We start from the raw sequence: 15,314 nt of genomic DNA on the forward strand, positions 1-15,314 counted from the left end.
AGTTTGATCATATGATCATGATCAACTACCTACTTGAGAGAGCAAAGACCGTTGAGCCCTCCAAAAGACAAGTTGATCAACTTGACAAACCGGCTCAGTCAGCTCTAGAAGATTAATCGAAGAGGTTAAATCCAAATCCTTCATCCCAAATTCATGGTTTCATCAAGAACATCTTTCAACATTTGACCCTCGAATTGCTTCCCTCTATAGCTCTTACCAAAAGCAACTGTAGTAACAACTGCATCCACCAAGTTAAAAAGTTTTTCATCAAGGTTAACCAGTTTCCCCGACGCTAATGAAATGGAGTCTATCAAATGAGTAATCTCAATTTCCCCAGGTGAGTTTGGCCTGCTGCAGAAGTCTATATCATGAGTTTGCAAGACTTCTTTAGCCATTTCAGCTGAGGAAATGACTAAGGTGGGGACATTGCCTAGTTGAAGTAGCATGGCTGGGCCATATTTTTGTGACAGTTGCCATAACTTCTGGTGAGGTAACTTTCCTAGCTGATGCAAGTTGCCTACGATAGGAAACTTTGGAGGGCTTGGTGGAAGTTTGGCTTTAATGCTATTTGTTTTCTTTGCTTTGAGAATATGCAAATATATGAGGAAGACAAAGGCGAGGAGTAAAAGAAGAGGAGGCATCATGATGGAAGAAAGTCGAGCAGAGTTTCTGAACCTTCACATTTTGGACTAATTTGATTGTGCCTTGGCCAATGCATACAGTTTCGTGAAGAAAGGAATGTGTACATTCTGGTTCTGATTATTTAATCCCAGATATAGGATGGCATTGCCCCTAAGTATAGCCTATCAGTGTCCTATAGAATAAAATTTGGTAAAAACAGAACTTTTCTCTCTATTTAGTAAACTAGTTGTTATCTCTTTTTTCTTTTTTGAACTATTCATTGGTTTTATCTAAAACATGGTAAAAAAACATTGCACCAAAAACAATACATGTAATATAAGGGACAAGCTAAAGATAATTGTATTGGGATTGGACAGCTAGGTTCTTGGTTCTTTGGGAAGGAGCAAATATACCCATTTACAAAAGAGGGGGTGTCTTTTATTAGCATTTAGGAAGGAGGAAGAAACAAATAGAGTGCAGGATACATGGTCCTGTGCTGCCCTCCAAGAATGGCACGCAAAAAGAAGAAAATGAATAGATAAAACTATGAGTACAGAAGAAAAGCGATAAAGCAATGGCACTAAAAAAGACTCAAAAAGAAAATACAGGGACACTGCCATCAAAATTTTACAGATAAGCTACATTCATCCGACCAACGTATTACAAGAAATCATTTACACTTATCATATTTAGCGGTTACCTCCTATCTTCCACCAGATAATTCAATAGCATCTTGATTATAAATTGAATCTTCTCCCCAGTCAAATCTTCTCTGCAACCTCTCATACTCCTGCCTACGGGTAACTTCGACATGCTGCCACTCTTCCCATCTCTCAGCTAGCCCCTCGCCTTCCAGCATGCGGACCACTTCTGACATCGCCGGTCGATCCTCTGGTGATGCTTGGGTGCAGAGTAATGCAACCTGTATCATCATCTCTACTTCTTGAATGTTGTAGTTCCTGCTTAGGTTGCGATCCACAATAGCATCTAATTTTTTCTCCCTCTGCAATTTTTTGACCTTCATTGGGAATGCAGGCAAAAGCAATGAATAATGAGAAGACGCTAGACCACATAAAAGAGTTTTATGGACAGACATCACACAAATGAACTTAAGACGAATTTGGACCAGCAAGTCGAGAGAAAGCAGGACTGTGAAAGCTACATAAAATAATTTTCAAATACATACATGGTCAAGCAACAAGACATCATCTTCTTCTTCAAGTCGTGAGAAATCTATTGCCCGCTGTCCTGTCACAAGCTCTAACAGCATGATTCCATAACCAAAAACATCAGTCTTTTCTGATGATTTGCCGGTGGACAAGTATTCCGGAGCTATATGACCCATGGTGCCTCGAACCTGGGTTGTAACATTAGTCTTTCTAACATCAACAAGTTTTGCCAAGCCAAAATCACCAACAACAGCTTCAAAATCTTCATCCAGCAATACATTAGCAGCCTTGACATCACGGTGGATAATTTTAGGATTACAGTGTTCATGAAGGTATTCCAGTCCACGTGCTGTGCCCAGTGCTACAGACTTCCTTGTTGGCCAATCCAGCACAGTTTCCCCGGGTTTTAGCTCTGCATTAACATGCATATTCCATAGAAATGATAAGCTGGTATTAAAGAGGTCTACCATAGGTTGGTTTTACAAGTGTCTCCAAATGTTAAAAAAATCCACCATTTTTTGGGGAACCTTTGTCATGAGCATGTCTATAATTGGTCAAGTCATCGAACTAAGATAGCCCTTAAGAAGACATATTGATTACAAAGTGACAAGCGCTTAACTGAAGAATTAAATTTAGATGAGATCTCCATCTAGATGACGTCAATAGTACCAAGACAAGAACTTCAATTTTAAGGTCCATTGCAAGGATTACAAATAAATTCATAGTGGCTGTCACACAATGAGAGTGAGTCACCCAAAGCCAATCAAGCAAGTTACAATGGCAATCTACTCTGTACAATGCAAGATGTTCGATCCTAAGTGTTTGAAACATCAAGTTTGTACAGAACCAACCATATTAAATAGCAGACATAAAAGCTTCACATTCATGTACCAAAATGTGAGACAATGAGCAGTTTTCTAATTTACTCATTTTTCCAACAAATTCAGAAAAGCAGGATTTTTTTTCACATACATTATGTAAAAGTCTGCATAAGAACATTTTCCAGCAAAACTTTCTAACAAGTTACAACTCATCTTTCTTAACTAGAACACTAAACTTTGATGAAGGACAAGGTAAACCCTGAAGATTCTGTCATAAGAAACTTCTTAATAATTGAAAATGACCTTAAATAATCAGAGTTGCGTGTCCCACAACATGCATTTCAACAACAAATGGGCAAAAAGAAACTGAAAAGCCACAACCATGCAAAAGCTGTTAACAATGACTTTTCACATTGTTCTTGCTAAGCAAGATTACTATTACAGTATCACGATACAAAATGAAATTCTATCAATTAATAAGCATCAAGAGAAAAACAACGGTACCTCGAAGACGATATGCAACACTTAGATTCTGCATGAATGGATACACCAAGAGGCGTTCGGTTGGGGTAGTGCAAAATCCAATCAGTCGTAGAAGATTTCTGTGTACAGCCACACTAATCATCTCAACTTCACGCTGGAATGCTGCATCACCACCGGGACTCTCATAATCTGTTAAACGCTTCACAGCAACTTTTGTACCATCTGCAAGCTCTCCTTTATAGACCTTTCCAAAACCTCCCTGTCCAAGAACATTTTTCTCGCTGAAGTTGTCTGAAGCAAGCTGCAATTCTCTCCAAGCAAATCTCTTCAGCTGACCAAATGCAATTCTTCTATCGACTTCACCTGATGATGCCAAAATTAGCTAATCCAATCAGAGACAGCTTAGATAAAATATCCATTTTCCAAGTGAATCCTTGTAAAGATTGAGGCACTAGTCATTCGAACATTCTGTAATAAAGCATATACAACATAATTCATTTACAAAAAGCAACACAAACCTGCAACATCTACAAAAACTTCACGCTTGTAGCCTCTGTGCCTGCCCCTCCAAACAAATAACAGCAAACCTCCAAGAAGCAGAATACCTAAAATTCCACCAACTATCCCAACAATTATTCCAACCTTTGGTTTACTTGAAGAACCTGCCAAAACAGTAGATTCATTGGATTTAAGTCAGCTAATGAAGGACAATAGCAAAAGTCTATCCATTTCACCCCACCATTTTTCTTTTTAAACAGATAAAACAGTACGAATTATACTATTGTGGCATATTACATTCTCTTCCTTCAGCATCCCCCTTTTTTTTGGGAGGAGCAGTAAGATACTGAAAAAGCATGTGTAGCAGCTCTGAAGATAAGTAAAATAGATCCTTGGTAGACTGGAGACATATATGGCATTTGTCTTGTTGTCGAAAAAATCCCAATTACATACCTCCATTATTAGACTCGCATGGATGGGGGAAATTTAAACCACAATTCAGGCTGTTTCCTGTAAAACTGAAATTAGCAATCAAATCTACAATCACTCTCTATATTCATAAACATATAAAAGGATATCTGGAAAAAGAGATAGAATACATACTTGTACTTGGAAACTTCAAAGAATTGATCTGGTATTTGGCCAGTAAGACCATTTGATGCAAGCTGACTGCAGAAAATGTTGTCTTAGTACAGTCAGGATGACAGCAACTCAAATTCATATCTGGTAGTCAGACACCTTTGTCTAATTCTGGAAACAAGTAAAAACTCTAGCCAACCTTATGATACTACACAGAACAGAAAAATAAAATCACTTACACACTAACTAAACTTTGAAGATTTGAGAGTGATGGTGGTATTGCTCCAGTAAGATTGTTTTGATTCAAAATCCTACAGAAAAGATTGTGCTCTTAGCCAGAGAGAACTTTGAAATAAACATAAGCAAAAAATTAAAAACAAGAACGACAACGAACTGCTTACAAGAAATTAAGCCTCTTGAGATTGCCAAGGGAAGCTGGTATTTCTCCACTCAAATGGTTGTTTTCCAAATCTAACATGGTCAAGCTTGTCAAGTTCCCAAACTCTTCAGGTATCTTGCCAGTTATACCATTTCCTTGCAGTGTACTGGCAGCAAAACATGAGATAACAGAGCTTGGACTGAATTGCTATTCATTTATACAAGCTCATCCAATACTAAGGTGTGACCATATAGGAAAACAACAAGTAGGAACAAGCATCAATCAAAAGGTCAAAGGCTTCTCAGTGCAACAGTCTATGAAGCACTGATACAATAAGCAGTCAACTAAGAAGCATCCATAGTCAAGTTTGCAGAAAATGCTGAGATGAAACCATCATTGGCTTTCCCACCAACAAAATAAATGGCAGGCTTGTGGGATAGGCTTGTAAAAAGGTTGAAACCACTACAACCAAACACATCCAAGAAATTAATCATCTCATTGAATGCAGTTTTATCAAATCAATTAACATATAACATAAAGGACTACCAAAATTCTCATAACTTGGTTATTGCAGCCAAATTCCTCAAGAGCACCTATCCAAAAGTTTAGCTACAGAAGGAAGGAATTATGGAAAAGCTCATAGACTGAACAAAGTTGATAATCCTCTCAGAGATCATTCACATTCTCCTTGTTACTTAACAAGTCCCAGGATGAACCTTTCCTTTTTTTCTATTATGTCTCCTTTATCAGGACTAAAAATATGCTATTACAGCACTTGAACCAGACCACTAAATTTACCTTGCGTTGAAACACAGGAGCCATTTAATGCTGTCTTTGGATTGGAATGCACAATAAGACACCAAATCGCATTTTGAAGTTCATTCATAGCCAAACTCATGGACTTTCAAGCCTAAAATCATGTAAAAAGATGAGAATCCTATCCCTAGCTATTGCATAATGCAATTTTCCTCAGTAACTGACTTTGAGAATCTCAATTCTAAAATTTGACATCAAGAAGCCCCAAATTGATTGAAGTTGAGTTGTTAAATATCATTTTACCAGTCCACTATGCAACAACAAAAGAGCGCACATCTCCTCGTGTGCAGGAGAATACCTTCCAATTACTACTATCAACAGGGAAATAAAATCATCAAGAAGAGTCATGCTAAATGAAAGAAACAGCAACTTAAATGAATATAATTATGAACCAAACAGCATCATTTAGATATTTCTGAAAGGCATCAAATGATATGATCCAATAACAAACTTCTTAAAGTTCCTGTCACCTACAGTGTCGTAAGAGCCTTCAAAACCCCTATTTTTGGAGACAAGGTGCCAGGAAAACCCATGTTGGACAAGGATCTGCAGACAAGGTGAAGATATTATTACGGACCTGATTCGGTCAAAGACTTACGCAGCTACTGCAGAAATCTTTCAACAAAAGAATGTGTATCATGCATGGGCAAAAAAGATTGAGATCCCTGTTTTAGCAAATGATATTGGAACCTCTACATGAATGAGTAACTTACACGGTGGTGACTTTGTAATTGTTGTCACAGATAACCTTAGACCAAGTGCATGGATTAACTTGATTCTGATTCCAATCTGCTAGTTGACTGCTTGAAGCATTGAGAGAGCTCCTTAATGCATAAAGAGCCTCTCCTGAAACAAGCCCCAAGGCTTCTTACTAATTAGCAGCCCATAAATGCTACTACGCACATTAGCAAGAAAATAATCCAAGGAATACTTCATAAAAACGATTGGCAAAGAAAAATAACAGAAATGTACCAAAATATGCAAAGAAAATCACCAAATTTATAAAATTCTGCTGATTATAAGCACAAGAGAATATGTTGGTGTGACAATTGAAATGGAGTATCAGAAGCCCTAATAAATTGTTTACCTTGCTCATCAGGTAAGACAAAGGAACACAAACTTGCCAGGAACAGAATCACAAAGAACAGCTCCATCTTCAATGATACTGGTCCCACAGACTTGAACGAAGTCAAATCTTTTTTCCAGGTGGTGAATGCAACATAATGTTATCGTTCACCCAAAAAGAATACCAACTCTGCAAGACAATTCCAAAACTTGTAACCAACTAAAGAAAAGGTGCTCCAATAACAAAATCTAATCAACAACAATGACAGAATACTACATTGATTTCCAGACATTGACAAACCAAAAGCAAGAAAAGTGAGAAATGTATGTTAACAGCCAATTAAACAGAAATCTGTACAAGCATTGTCGAGAAGATGTATGCAGCAATATTTGCTAAAGATCAAATTAAATTGCCATGATTCCAGAGGCGAAGCCATTGATGATGAGACCTAAGAGCCACAATGTAAAGACATGAACCACTTTTCCACTCCTCTGGATTAGGCCACGAGCCATGTCATTTTGTTTGATTCAAAGTTAGGGACCACTCTAAGGATTTAAATTTGTTCAAATTTTCTGTATTTCACAAAATAATCACTTCCAGGGGGAAATTTTGCAACCCACTCACACTTAAGATCAATCTGCTATCAAAGAAAATCTAAACCTTGTATCCACTCAGTAACATGAAATCAACTGCTAACAAAACTAGTTACATGCATTTCATATCTGCAATTACAGGACAGATCAATGCATAAAGTTAAAGGAGAATAAGTATTAGCAACTTAATGCCCATAAAGCCAATACATAAATGTGCAGCAGTAGCTGATCATGAAGCTTTAGTTGCATTTACTTCTTAAATATTCCCTAGAGAAAAGATCATAACTTTTCCCATCTGGAAGCTTTAATTTCATCTATTAATTACCACCTCATACTTGCCAACAACCATAATCACAACACTCATCCTCTTCTACCAACCACAAAGTCCAATAAACCCAATCTCCTGCCCCCTGCCCCTCCTATCTCCCCCCCCCCCCCCCCCAAAAAAAAAAAGAAAACCAAAAAGGAAAGAACAGAACAAGTAATGGTTCTTGGAACATTTACAATTTTCACAACCCTTTCACAACAAATACATTGAAAGCACTAATGAACATCATCTGTAGGCTCAATTGAATCAAACAAAACTGACTACTAGTCCTCAATTTACTGTACAACCACTAACCACCGACATGATTACCACCAAAAATGCAGCTGCAAAACAGAAGCAACCTCTTTGATTCATAAAACAAAGTACAAAATCAACCCATTTTGGCACTGAACTTCCATCCTTAAAATCCAGAAAAGGCCATGCAACATCCTTAATCTTCCTCACAAAGACTAAAGACCGCTCTTTGATCAGCTTATACCAAAAACCCACAAAATTAAAACACATATTTTTCAGTTTCAAGAAAAATCACGAGCCAAGATTTACCTTTAGAGAAGACTTAAAGCAGCCCTTCCCGTACAGACCAGAAAAAAAATGAAGAACACTATTGCATTAGTCAAGAGAAGAAAGAAAATCAATAAAAGCAGCTGCTTTACTACTTCCTGCAACAATTATTAGTAGAAGACTGAGAAGGAAGAGCTATAAACTCTTTTTGACTCTTCCCTTCTTCTCTCTCTTCATCTACACCCTGGACAATGCTGGGGTGCGTGTGGTGCGGTGTGCTGTGGTGTGGTGGGCCAAATTTGGCATTTCCTTCGCGAGTTTCTAAGGATTACGTTTTGCAATTTTGCTGCTTTTTACGAGTGACAACAGAAATTGTCTTTTTTAACTCTTTTTCACCAGAATGGATCATGACAAAGTGGTTACAACACAACTTCTGGTCCCGTCTAGTCATCAAAATTTGGCTTGCTGGATTTTTTCTCTCTATATATGCAATATTTTCCTAATTTTACATTTTTTTCCATTTTTGCTAAGTATATGGAAAGAAAGGCAACGCAACGTTTTGGTGGATTAGCTCATAAAAAAGAGTAAAAATGCCAATGGTATTTATCTATCTAACAATTGATGTCATTACTTTTCCCTTTAATAATAGAGTGACTAATAAGTTTGCAAACACACGTTTTTAATATGGACGTTTTGTACATAACAAACAATTTATAACTTCAATACTTTGTTAATTGTGTGTGGCACTGTAAAAATTATGTTAAAAACTAATTTACAAAGATTGAAATAATCAAATTGTTGATTGTTGAGGTGCAAAATTCGGCCCTGCAAGCTATTAGGGCATAAACTTTTAAGAAATAATTTTTTGTTTTTCGCTTGGAGATGAATAAAAGGTGCAACAACATTTTTGGAAAAGAAAGAAGAAAGCTTGCAAAAAAGTTTAAATACATTTAATGTATGAACAAAAATTAAAATGCTCAATGTTCACAAGGAATCATAATTCAACTCTAGTTGAGATTGAGCATTTTTGGTTGCCTTATGTCAGGATAAAAAATTCAAGAATTTTGGATCAGCTTTTACAAAAGATACACTTGTTCGCAATTGATTATTTTAACTTATTATAAATTTTAGTTTTGGATAATCAGTTTTTATCACTTTTAGTTGCTTTTGTATTCTTATTATAAATTTTTTTAATGATCAAGAAAAGCTAAAATTTATAATCATTTGAAGTGTAGCTTTTATTGATTCTGATTATTCTTTATAATCAGTTTCTACCGTCAAATTTGTTATATTTAAAGTAACCAAGAACAATGACAAAGTTAGGTTGAAATTTGTGTTTTTGCTATTCGTCAAATTATTATATTTCAATTTTCATTTATCAAAATGAATTAGAGTTGAAATTGTCTTGGATCTGATTTGTAATCAGACAAATACCACGTTATGTATTATATATTTCAATGATTTATCTCTCCTGACTAACCCAATATTTGTTTGACCTTGGAGATTGATGTTGGCCATTCAAAATCATATTTCAATTTGTCTATGAATCATTGGAGTGATGATGTCGACGAATGAAAAGAATCCCAAATTGAATGATTTTTTTTGCTATTCACCTTAATGCTTAATGCTTCTGATTGCACATTTTCCTACCATCCATTTTCGTCAAGTTTATCCATAGAGAAGCTGTTCCACTCCACACCGTAGAAAGATTTCCAGCCCATAAAATACTTTTCATAAACCTTTCAAAAACACGTCTGCTAGTTGCCTAACTCTCCTCTAAAGTCTCTTTGAGTCCTCTTCACTTTATAGTCAAAAAAAGGCTTCTAGGCTATGCTCCATCAACTATAGAAACCTATATGAATATCTCCAATTGGCCGACATACATTGAATATGAATCCTAAGAATCTTTCTTATACCATTGAAGTGATATAGTGTGTGTGATATATATATATATATATATATATATATATATATAGGATTATTATGACTTTACCCGCTAACCTTTACAATTACTATCAGTTTACTCTCTAATATTATCTTTTAGTCAGCTTTTCCATTTTTATTAGCCAACTCAACAAGTTGACTGAAAGTTGGCCATGTGACTTTTTCCTGTATTGTTACTAATTTTTAGGACAAAAAATACTCTTAAGCCTTGTTTCTTCTCTTTTTTGATCATAACATTTGCAACTATCTTATTTTTTTAATTTATTTTCTCTTAAAATGATGTCCATCCTTTTTTTAGTCTATTTTTTTCCTTAAATCATTCACAAATCCCTTAATTTTTAATTCTTTTTTTCTTTATTTCTTGTTTCTTCTCTTAATTTTTTGACTGCTTTAACTGCAAGGTTATAATATGAAATTTTTCTAGACTTATCTAAACTTTTTCATAAGTGTAAAAAAAAAATCTGAACTTTTTCATAAGTTTAAACCTTTTATTTTCCTATGTAAAGTGCCTTTTTCTCGTCTAGTGCAATTTTGGAACAAATGGGCTTTGTTGTCATCAACTATTATTTTGGGCCACATATGTCATTTCATCTAAATCATATAACGTCGTTTGCTTTGACCATTAGTTTTGGAGGTAAACTAACTAAAAGATAACATTTGAGAGTGAACCGATAGTAGCTATAAAGGTTAGGGAGGATAATATATGCGTGTGTATGTATATATTAGCAGATTCAGATGTACGTGACACATATAAAATCTTATGTTGAAATTAAAATTTAGATGATGTAGTATATATATACACTAATAATGTGGAAAAGATTAATTCATATATATATATATCCAATAATATTAAAAATTATAAAGGAGTTGATTTTGGTATTGCATTTTGCCATATGGCTTTTTTATTAGGTGATCATGACATTAAACTATCACCACCAAAGCAAACTACAAGAAACAATTCTTTTCTTTTCTTAGCTTTAATGTTGAGTAAAAAGCTAAAAGTAGATTGGAAGAATCACATACCCTGATGTTACCAAGATTTCTTTTATACGTTACTGAAGTCATAGTACAATAGATAGTTTAACAATATATTGCTTTCACTTAATTTTGTGGCCAAAGGAAACCAGAGCAGATGCAACAGACACTTCCCTCAATAATTTATGCGCAAAAGGCAAAGTAGGGAAAAAAGAGTGTATTATTCGGTTTTGTAATATTCATATTTACTTTCTTCTCTTCTATTTTTTTAACACGAAGGACTTAGTATTTTTTGTGCAGATATGTGGAAATGATTGTAGATAAAATCAAACTATTCTTTACTTAAACTAGCAGATATGTCCCTGCCATAAAATCAAACTATTCTTTATCAAAAAGGAAGGAACCCCTTTCGAATCATGGCACACCACAAATGCAAAATATTATTAAATCTCATTTATATTACATTAATGCAGAAGTTGCTGTAGTATTGACTAGTGAGAGACACACACACAAAAAAAAAAAAAGAAAAAAGCTGAAGTGATTATTATCATCTCTTCTTTTTGTATCTTGTACAGGATGTGATTCAAAGAACTTCAAAATTCCCAAGGAATGATTTTCTCTTCAGGCCTATGGAAAAATTTATTGAAATATGTCAAGCAACTTAAAATCGGTTCTCAATTAATTAGGAAAATCCCTTTTAACGGTCGTCATCTACAGTTTTTTTTTTTCTCTGTTAAAAGAAATATAGTAAGGACTAAGTACGTGTCAAAGTCTATCAACTCCTCCAAAGAGAGAGAGAGAGAGAGAGAATAAAAAAAAGAAGAAGCAAGTTTTAGTGGTTAATCCGGGTGGCTGCGTTGCTTAATGGGACATTTAATTTGACTTTGTCTGGTCTTATCTTTGTATCAATCAAGATTAACAACTTGAAAAGGATACATTGGCATGTAATTCCATAGGTGTTATAGCTCCAAGACTTTAAGTGTATCTAGATAGGCTTGGATCTAATCAATCCAACAATTTAGACGAAATGTGAACTGTTGATGAATATGATTGTAGAGTTGTAGTCACCCGGAAATTATCAATTTACAATGAAGGTTAAGAATATTAATGTCTTTCTGGCGCATTAGTTAAAGACAATAGACTAACAACTTTAATTAAGAAGGTTGAAAGATAAACATAACTACTGAATACTTGAATCGAGTTCAGTTTGATAAGAGTTTATTCGAGTTTAGTTCGCCAACTAGTCAAATAGAATTTTGCACAGTATTTTACGTTTGATAAATTTTAAATTCGATAAAAATAATTAAATAAAATTTTAAACATATCAAATTTAAATAAAATTTTAAATTTATTAAAATAATAATACAAATTAAATCACACGAAAAAACGTTCGATTTGATTAAACCCATTTACACTCTTAACTTTAATGATGCAATTGGTTGGTATTTGGTCTGTTTTTCAGCATTTTATTAAATGTAAAGTGTCACACGTTATCATTAGCTATTCGACACTATCAATGGCTGGATTTCACCTGGAAATATGTGAAGTCACTCGCTGTTCAAAACAAAAGCCAAAGGAAAAAGAATGATCACACAAAAAATGAAAAACGATGTGCAAAAGGTTTCCGTTGCCGGGACTTGAACCCGGGTCTCTCGGGTGAGAGCCGAGTATCCTAACCACCTAGACTACAACGGATTTGTTGTTTTTTCTTTAGATCACAGTTTTTGTGGCATGAAAGCATGCAATGCCATTTTCCATCCGGGATGAAATCAAGAAACACAAATTTCATATAATAATGGTATGAAATTTACCACATTTATTGAGTTTTTAAAAGTACCACTATTTCCATCATTCAAAGTTGTTGCTTTTACCCAAACTAGTTTTTTCAGCCTCACGCGATGCGTAAGGATGCCCTGAGTCTGTGTTAAACAAGTTTAAATGAAGACAAGTGAATTAATATAAAATAGTTATATATTAAATACATGATGGGTGCTAGTAATTATGGGGAATTTAACTTTAGGTAAATTGGTTATTGTTGTTATTCGTTTACTCAATTTATTTATGAAGTTGAAGAGATTTTTGTACCTACTGGACTTGGACTACTAATTGACTTAATGTGAGATATCGATACGATATATTAGTATTGATATATTAGTATTTCATATCTGCAATAAATTATCAACGATCTAACAGTCGTCATGTGTGTGAGTGTGTATTATTTCCTAATTGCACTGATAAATAAGACCTTGAAATTAGGTTATCTAACATTCTTAATGTAGCATTAATCAGTAAGTAATGACTAAAATTAGGTAGAATTATAAGGCATGGTTATCTAACTTTTTTAATGTAGCATTAATCACTAAATAATGCCTAAAATTATAAAATGGGTTTATCATTTTCTATTGTTTGCTATACTTGAATGAGCTTTCAAACATATTTAAAAATATTTTTAGACCAATGTAAAATTAAATTAATTTTTTTTGTATATTCAGTGGCTTTTTTCTTTTACATTAATAGGCCTGGATGCATGACATATAATTTTTATTCAACTCTATCCCACCATGAACTCGGTTTATATATACTATCATTTCTCCTAATCAAGATTTCATATTGGATCCTTTTTTTTTGTTGCAATTCAGATGATTGTTTAATTGATAAATTAAAAGTGTTCAAGAATGAAGGGAGCAACAATGGTTTCTTTGGACAAGACATCATCTATTGAAAATGAGTCTCGGACTCTCGAAATTGAACGACTTCAACTTGCGGGGGTAAATATACATATTTTCTTATTTTTCTTTCTTTCTTCCCTTTTTTTGGTTATCTATTCTTTGTTTATTTTTCGAGATTTTAATGATTTTGGTTTTGATAATTTGTATAGGAGGCAGCACTTTATGTGGTGAGTATGAGAAGCATGGAAGAAGCTCTTTGAATTTTCACTAAGATAATGACTTAGATATATACAATATCTAACGATTTCTTGAGTTAAAAATTTGTCCTTTCTATTTTCTAGGTTCTTTGGATCTATAATTCTTACTCATTTGATGATTCTTTCGGTAACTTGGTTGATTTTTGTTGTTGTTGTAATCTGTATCATAAGTTGCAAAATTATAGGTTATTTTGTATTCTTAAATCATGTGCTAAAATAGGAGAGTTTCTCTGTTTCTTTTTCTTTTTTAATAAAAGTGGTATTCAAAATCAAGAGATAGTTGGAATCTTTAAATGGTGAATTCCAAATCGACTTGTGTTTACAGATAGATTGAAATAAAACGCTAAGAAATAAAGGATGGATCTATTTTACAAATAGGGTGACAAACTCGTGTTTAAAATTAGAAAATATGTATTTATAGAACATTTTTTCACACTTGAAAGAAAAAATTGGGACTATTGTAAAAGTTCAAAAACTATCTGTGTTGTCCACAAAAGAGAACAATAAGTCAACAAAAATTAGGGTCAAAAAATAACAAAATTACAAAACAACCAAGCAAATATAACATACATGTTGAATGAAGTGAAAAATAAATGGCATGATTGGAAAATATGGCAAACACCTAAGGTTAAACTAATACTCATGAATAGCTAAGGTGGCCCATCTCTCCGATCAGAAGGGGCAACAATGACTCAAACAAAAGAGGTACAAAAAACAAATAAATTATACAAAAGGAATCACAATACTATAGCATGCATCTTCCGGTGTCTTGAGTAAGAGAGAAACAACAAATGGCATTATCGAAAAATGAAGCACCACTAAGGCTAATGCTAATCACATGAAGAGGAAATTGCTGACCAAGAGGAAATGTTTCCATCCAAGAGAGCCACGCGGACAGAAGTGAGTTTTCAGCAAAGCCACCACCACTGAATGGCAAAAGACCAAACCGCCCCTCAAGCTCATACAAATCGCACTATAACCAGCCCAATTTCACTGTAGCAATCTGAACTCCCGCTTTTAGTATAGTAAAGATTCTACTTATTTTGCAAGCATATCAGAAAGCTAAAGACAAAGTAACCGTGCAAAGATTGTTGATTATCCCTTCATCCCTGATCCCTTCCCTCTTGTCACAATCCTATCTAAAAATTATAGTATTAGAGAGCAGAATTTGACATCATTTTGTGGGTGACAACTAGCATTTACTCATCATATACAAAATCTCTCTTGTTTATGATTTATTTGTTAGAAATTTAACAGGGACTAGCTAGATCTATTTATATACTTATTCACTATAGCTGGCAATTGGGCGGGTTAATATTAGATTTTCACTTAAATGAGTTATACTCAACCCGCCCAACTTTAGATTGGATTGATTTTGGGTTAGGTCATATTGGGTTATCTCAAACCCGTGACCCAAATATGACCCAACATACTAATTAATACATTTTAATACATAAACTTTTTCACATACATTTTAACACACAAACAAGATTTTTTTCACACATATAAACACATTTTCACATACATAATGTATTTTCACACACACAAACACATACTTACTTCTTAAGTTCCTTTGAAACATATCATAAATAGAATAATATTTTATATTACTTGT

At 34.2% G+C, this 15,314-nt stretch overlaps 1 protein-coding gene and 1 non-coding gene across 2 annotated transcripts; both read right to left on the minus strand.

Moving 5' to 3' along the window:
- Positions 1-1,037: 1,037 nt before the first annotated feature.
- On the minus strand, positions 1,038-8,112 carry LOC113777742 (probable LRR receptor-like serine/threonine-protein kinase At5g10290). The gene is made up of 12 exons (XM_027322930.1): positions 7,897-8,112; positions 6,454-6,621; positions 6,080-6,212; positions 5,841-5,912; positions 4,573-4,716; positions 4,411-4,482; positions 4,196-4,261; positions 4,046-4,110; positions 3,613-3,756; positions 3,116-3,457; positions 1,808-2,202; positions 1,038-1,639 (listed from the first exon to the last, which is right to left on the minus strand). The coding sequence occupies exons 2-12, from the start codon at positions 6,518-6,520 to the stop codon at positions 1,325-1,327; spliced, it is 1,815 nt and encodes a 604-aa protein (XP_027178731.1). The 5' UTR covers positions 6,521-6,621; positions 7,897-8,112; the 3' UTR covers positions 1,038-1,324.
- A 4,283-nt stretch (positions 8,113-12,395) lies between these two features.
- On the minus strand, positions 12,396-12,468 carry TRNAE-CUC. The gene has a single exon. It is a non-coding gene; the product is annotated as a tRNA-Glu (tRNA).
- Positions 12,469-15,314: the final 2,846 nt, after the last annotated feature.

Source organism: Coffea eugenioides, chromosome 7 (genome assembly GCF_003713205.1).
Source record: "Coffea eugenioides isolate CCC68of chromosome 7, Ceug_1.0, whole genome shotgun sequence".
Taxonomy (NCBI): domain Eukaryota; kingdom Viridiplantae; phylum Streptophyta; class Magnoliopsida; order Gentianales; family Rubiaceae; genus Coffea; species Coffea eugenioides.

Coding starts and splice junctions, on each gene's coding strand:
- LOC113777742 (XM_027322930.1), bottom strand. CDS start 6,520: ATGGAGCTGTTCTTTGTGATTCTGTTCCTGGCAAGTTTGTGTTCCTTT. Junction 6,213..6,453: donor TGTCTTACCTGATGAGCAAG/GTAAACAATTTA, acceptor GGCTTGTTTCAG/GAGAGGCTCTTTATGCATTA. Junction 4,111..4,195: donor TTTGAAGTTTCCAAGTACAA/GTATGTATTCTA, acceptor TGCTAATTTCAG/TTTTACAGGAAACAGCCTGA.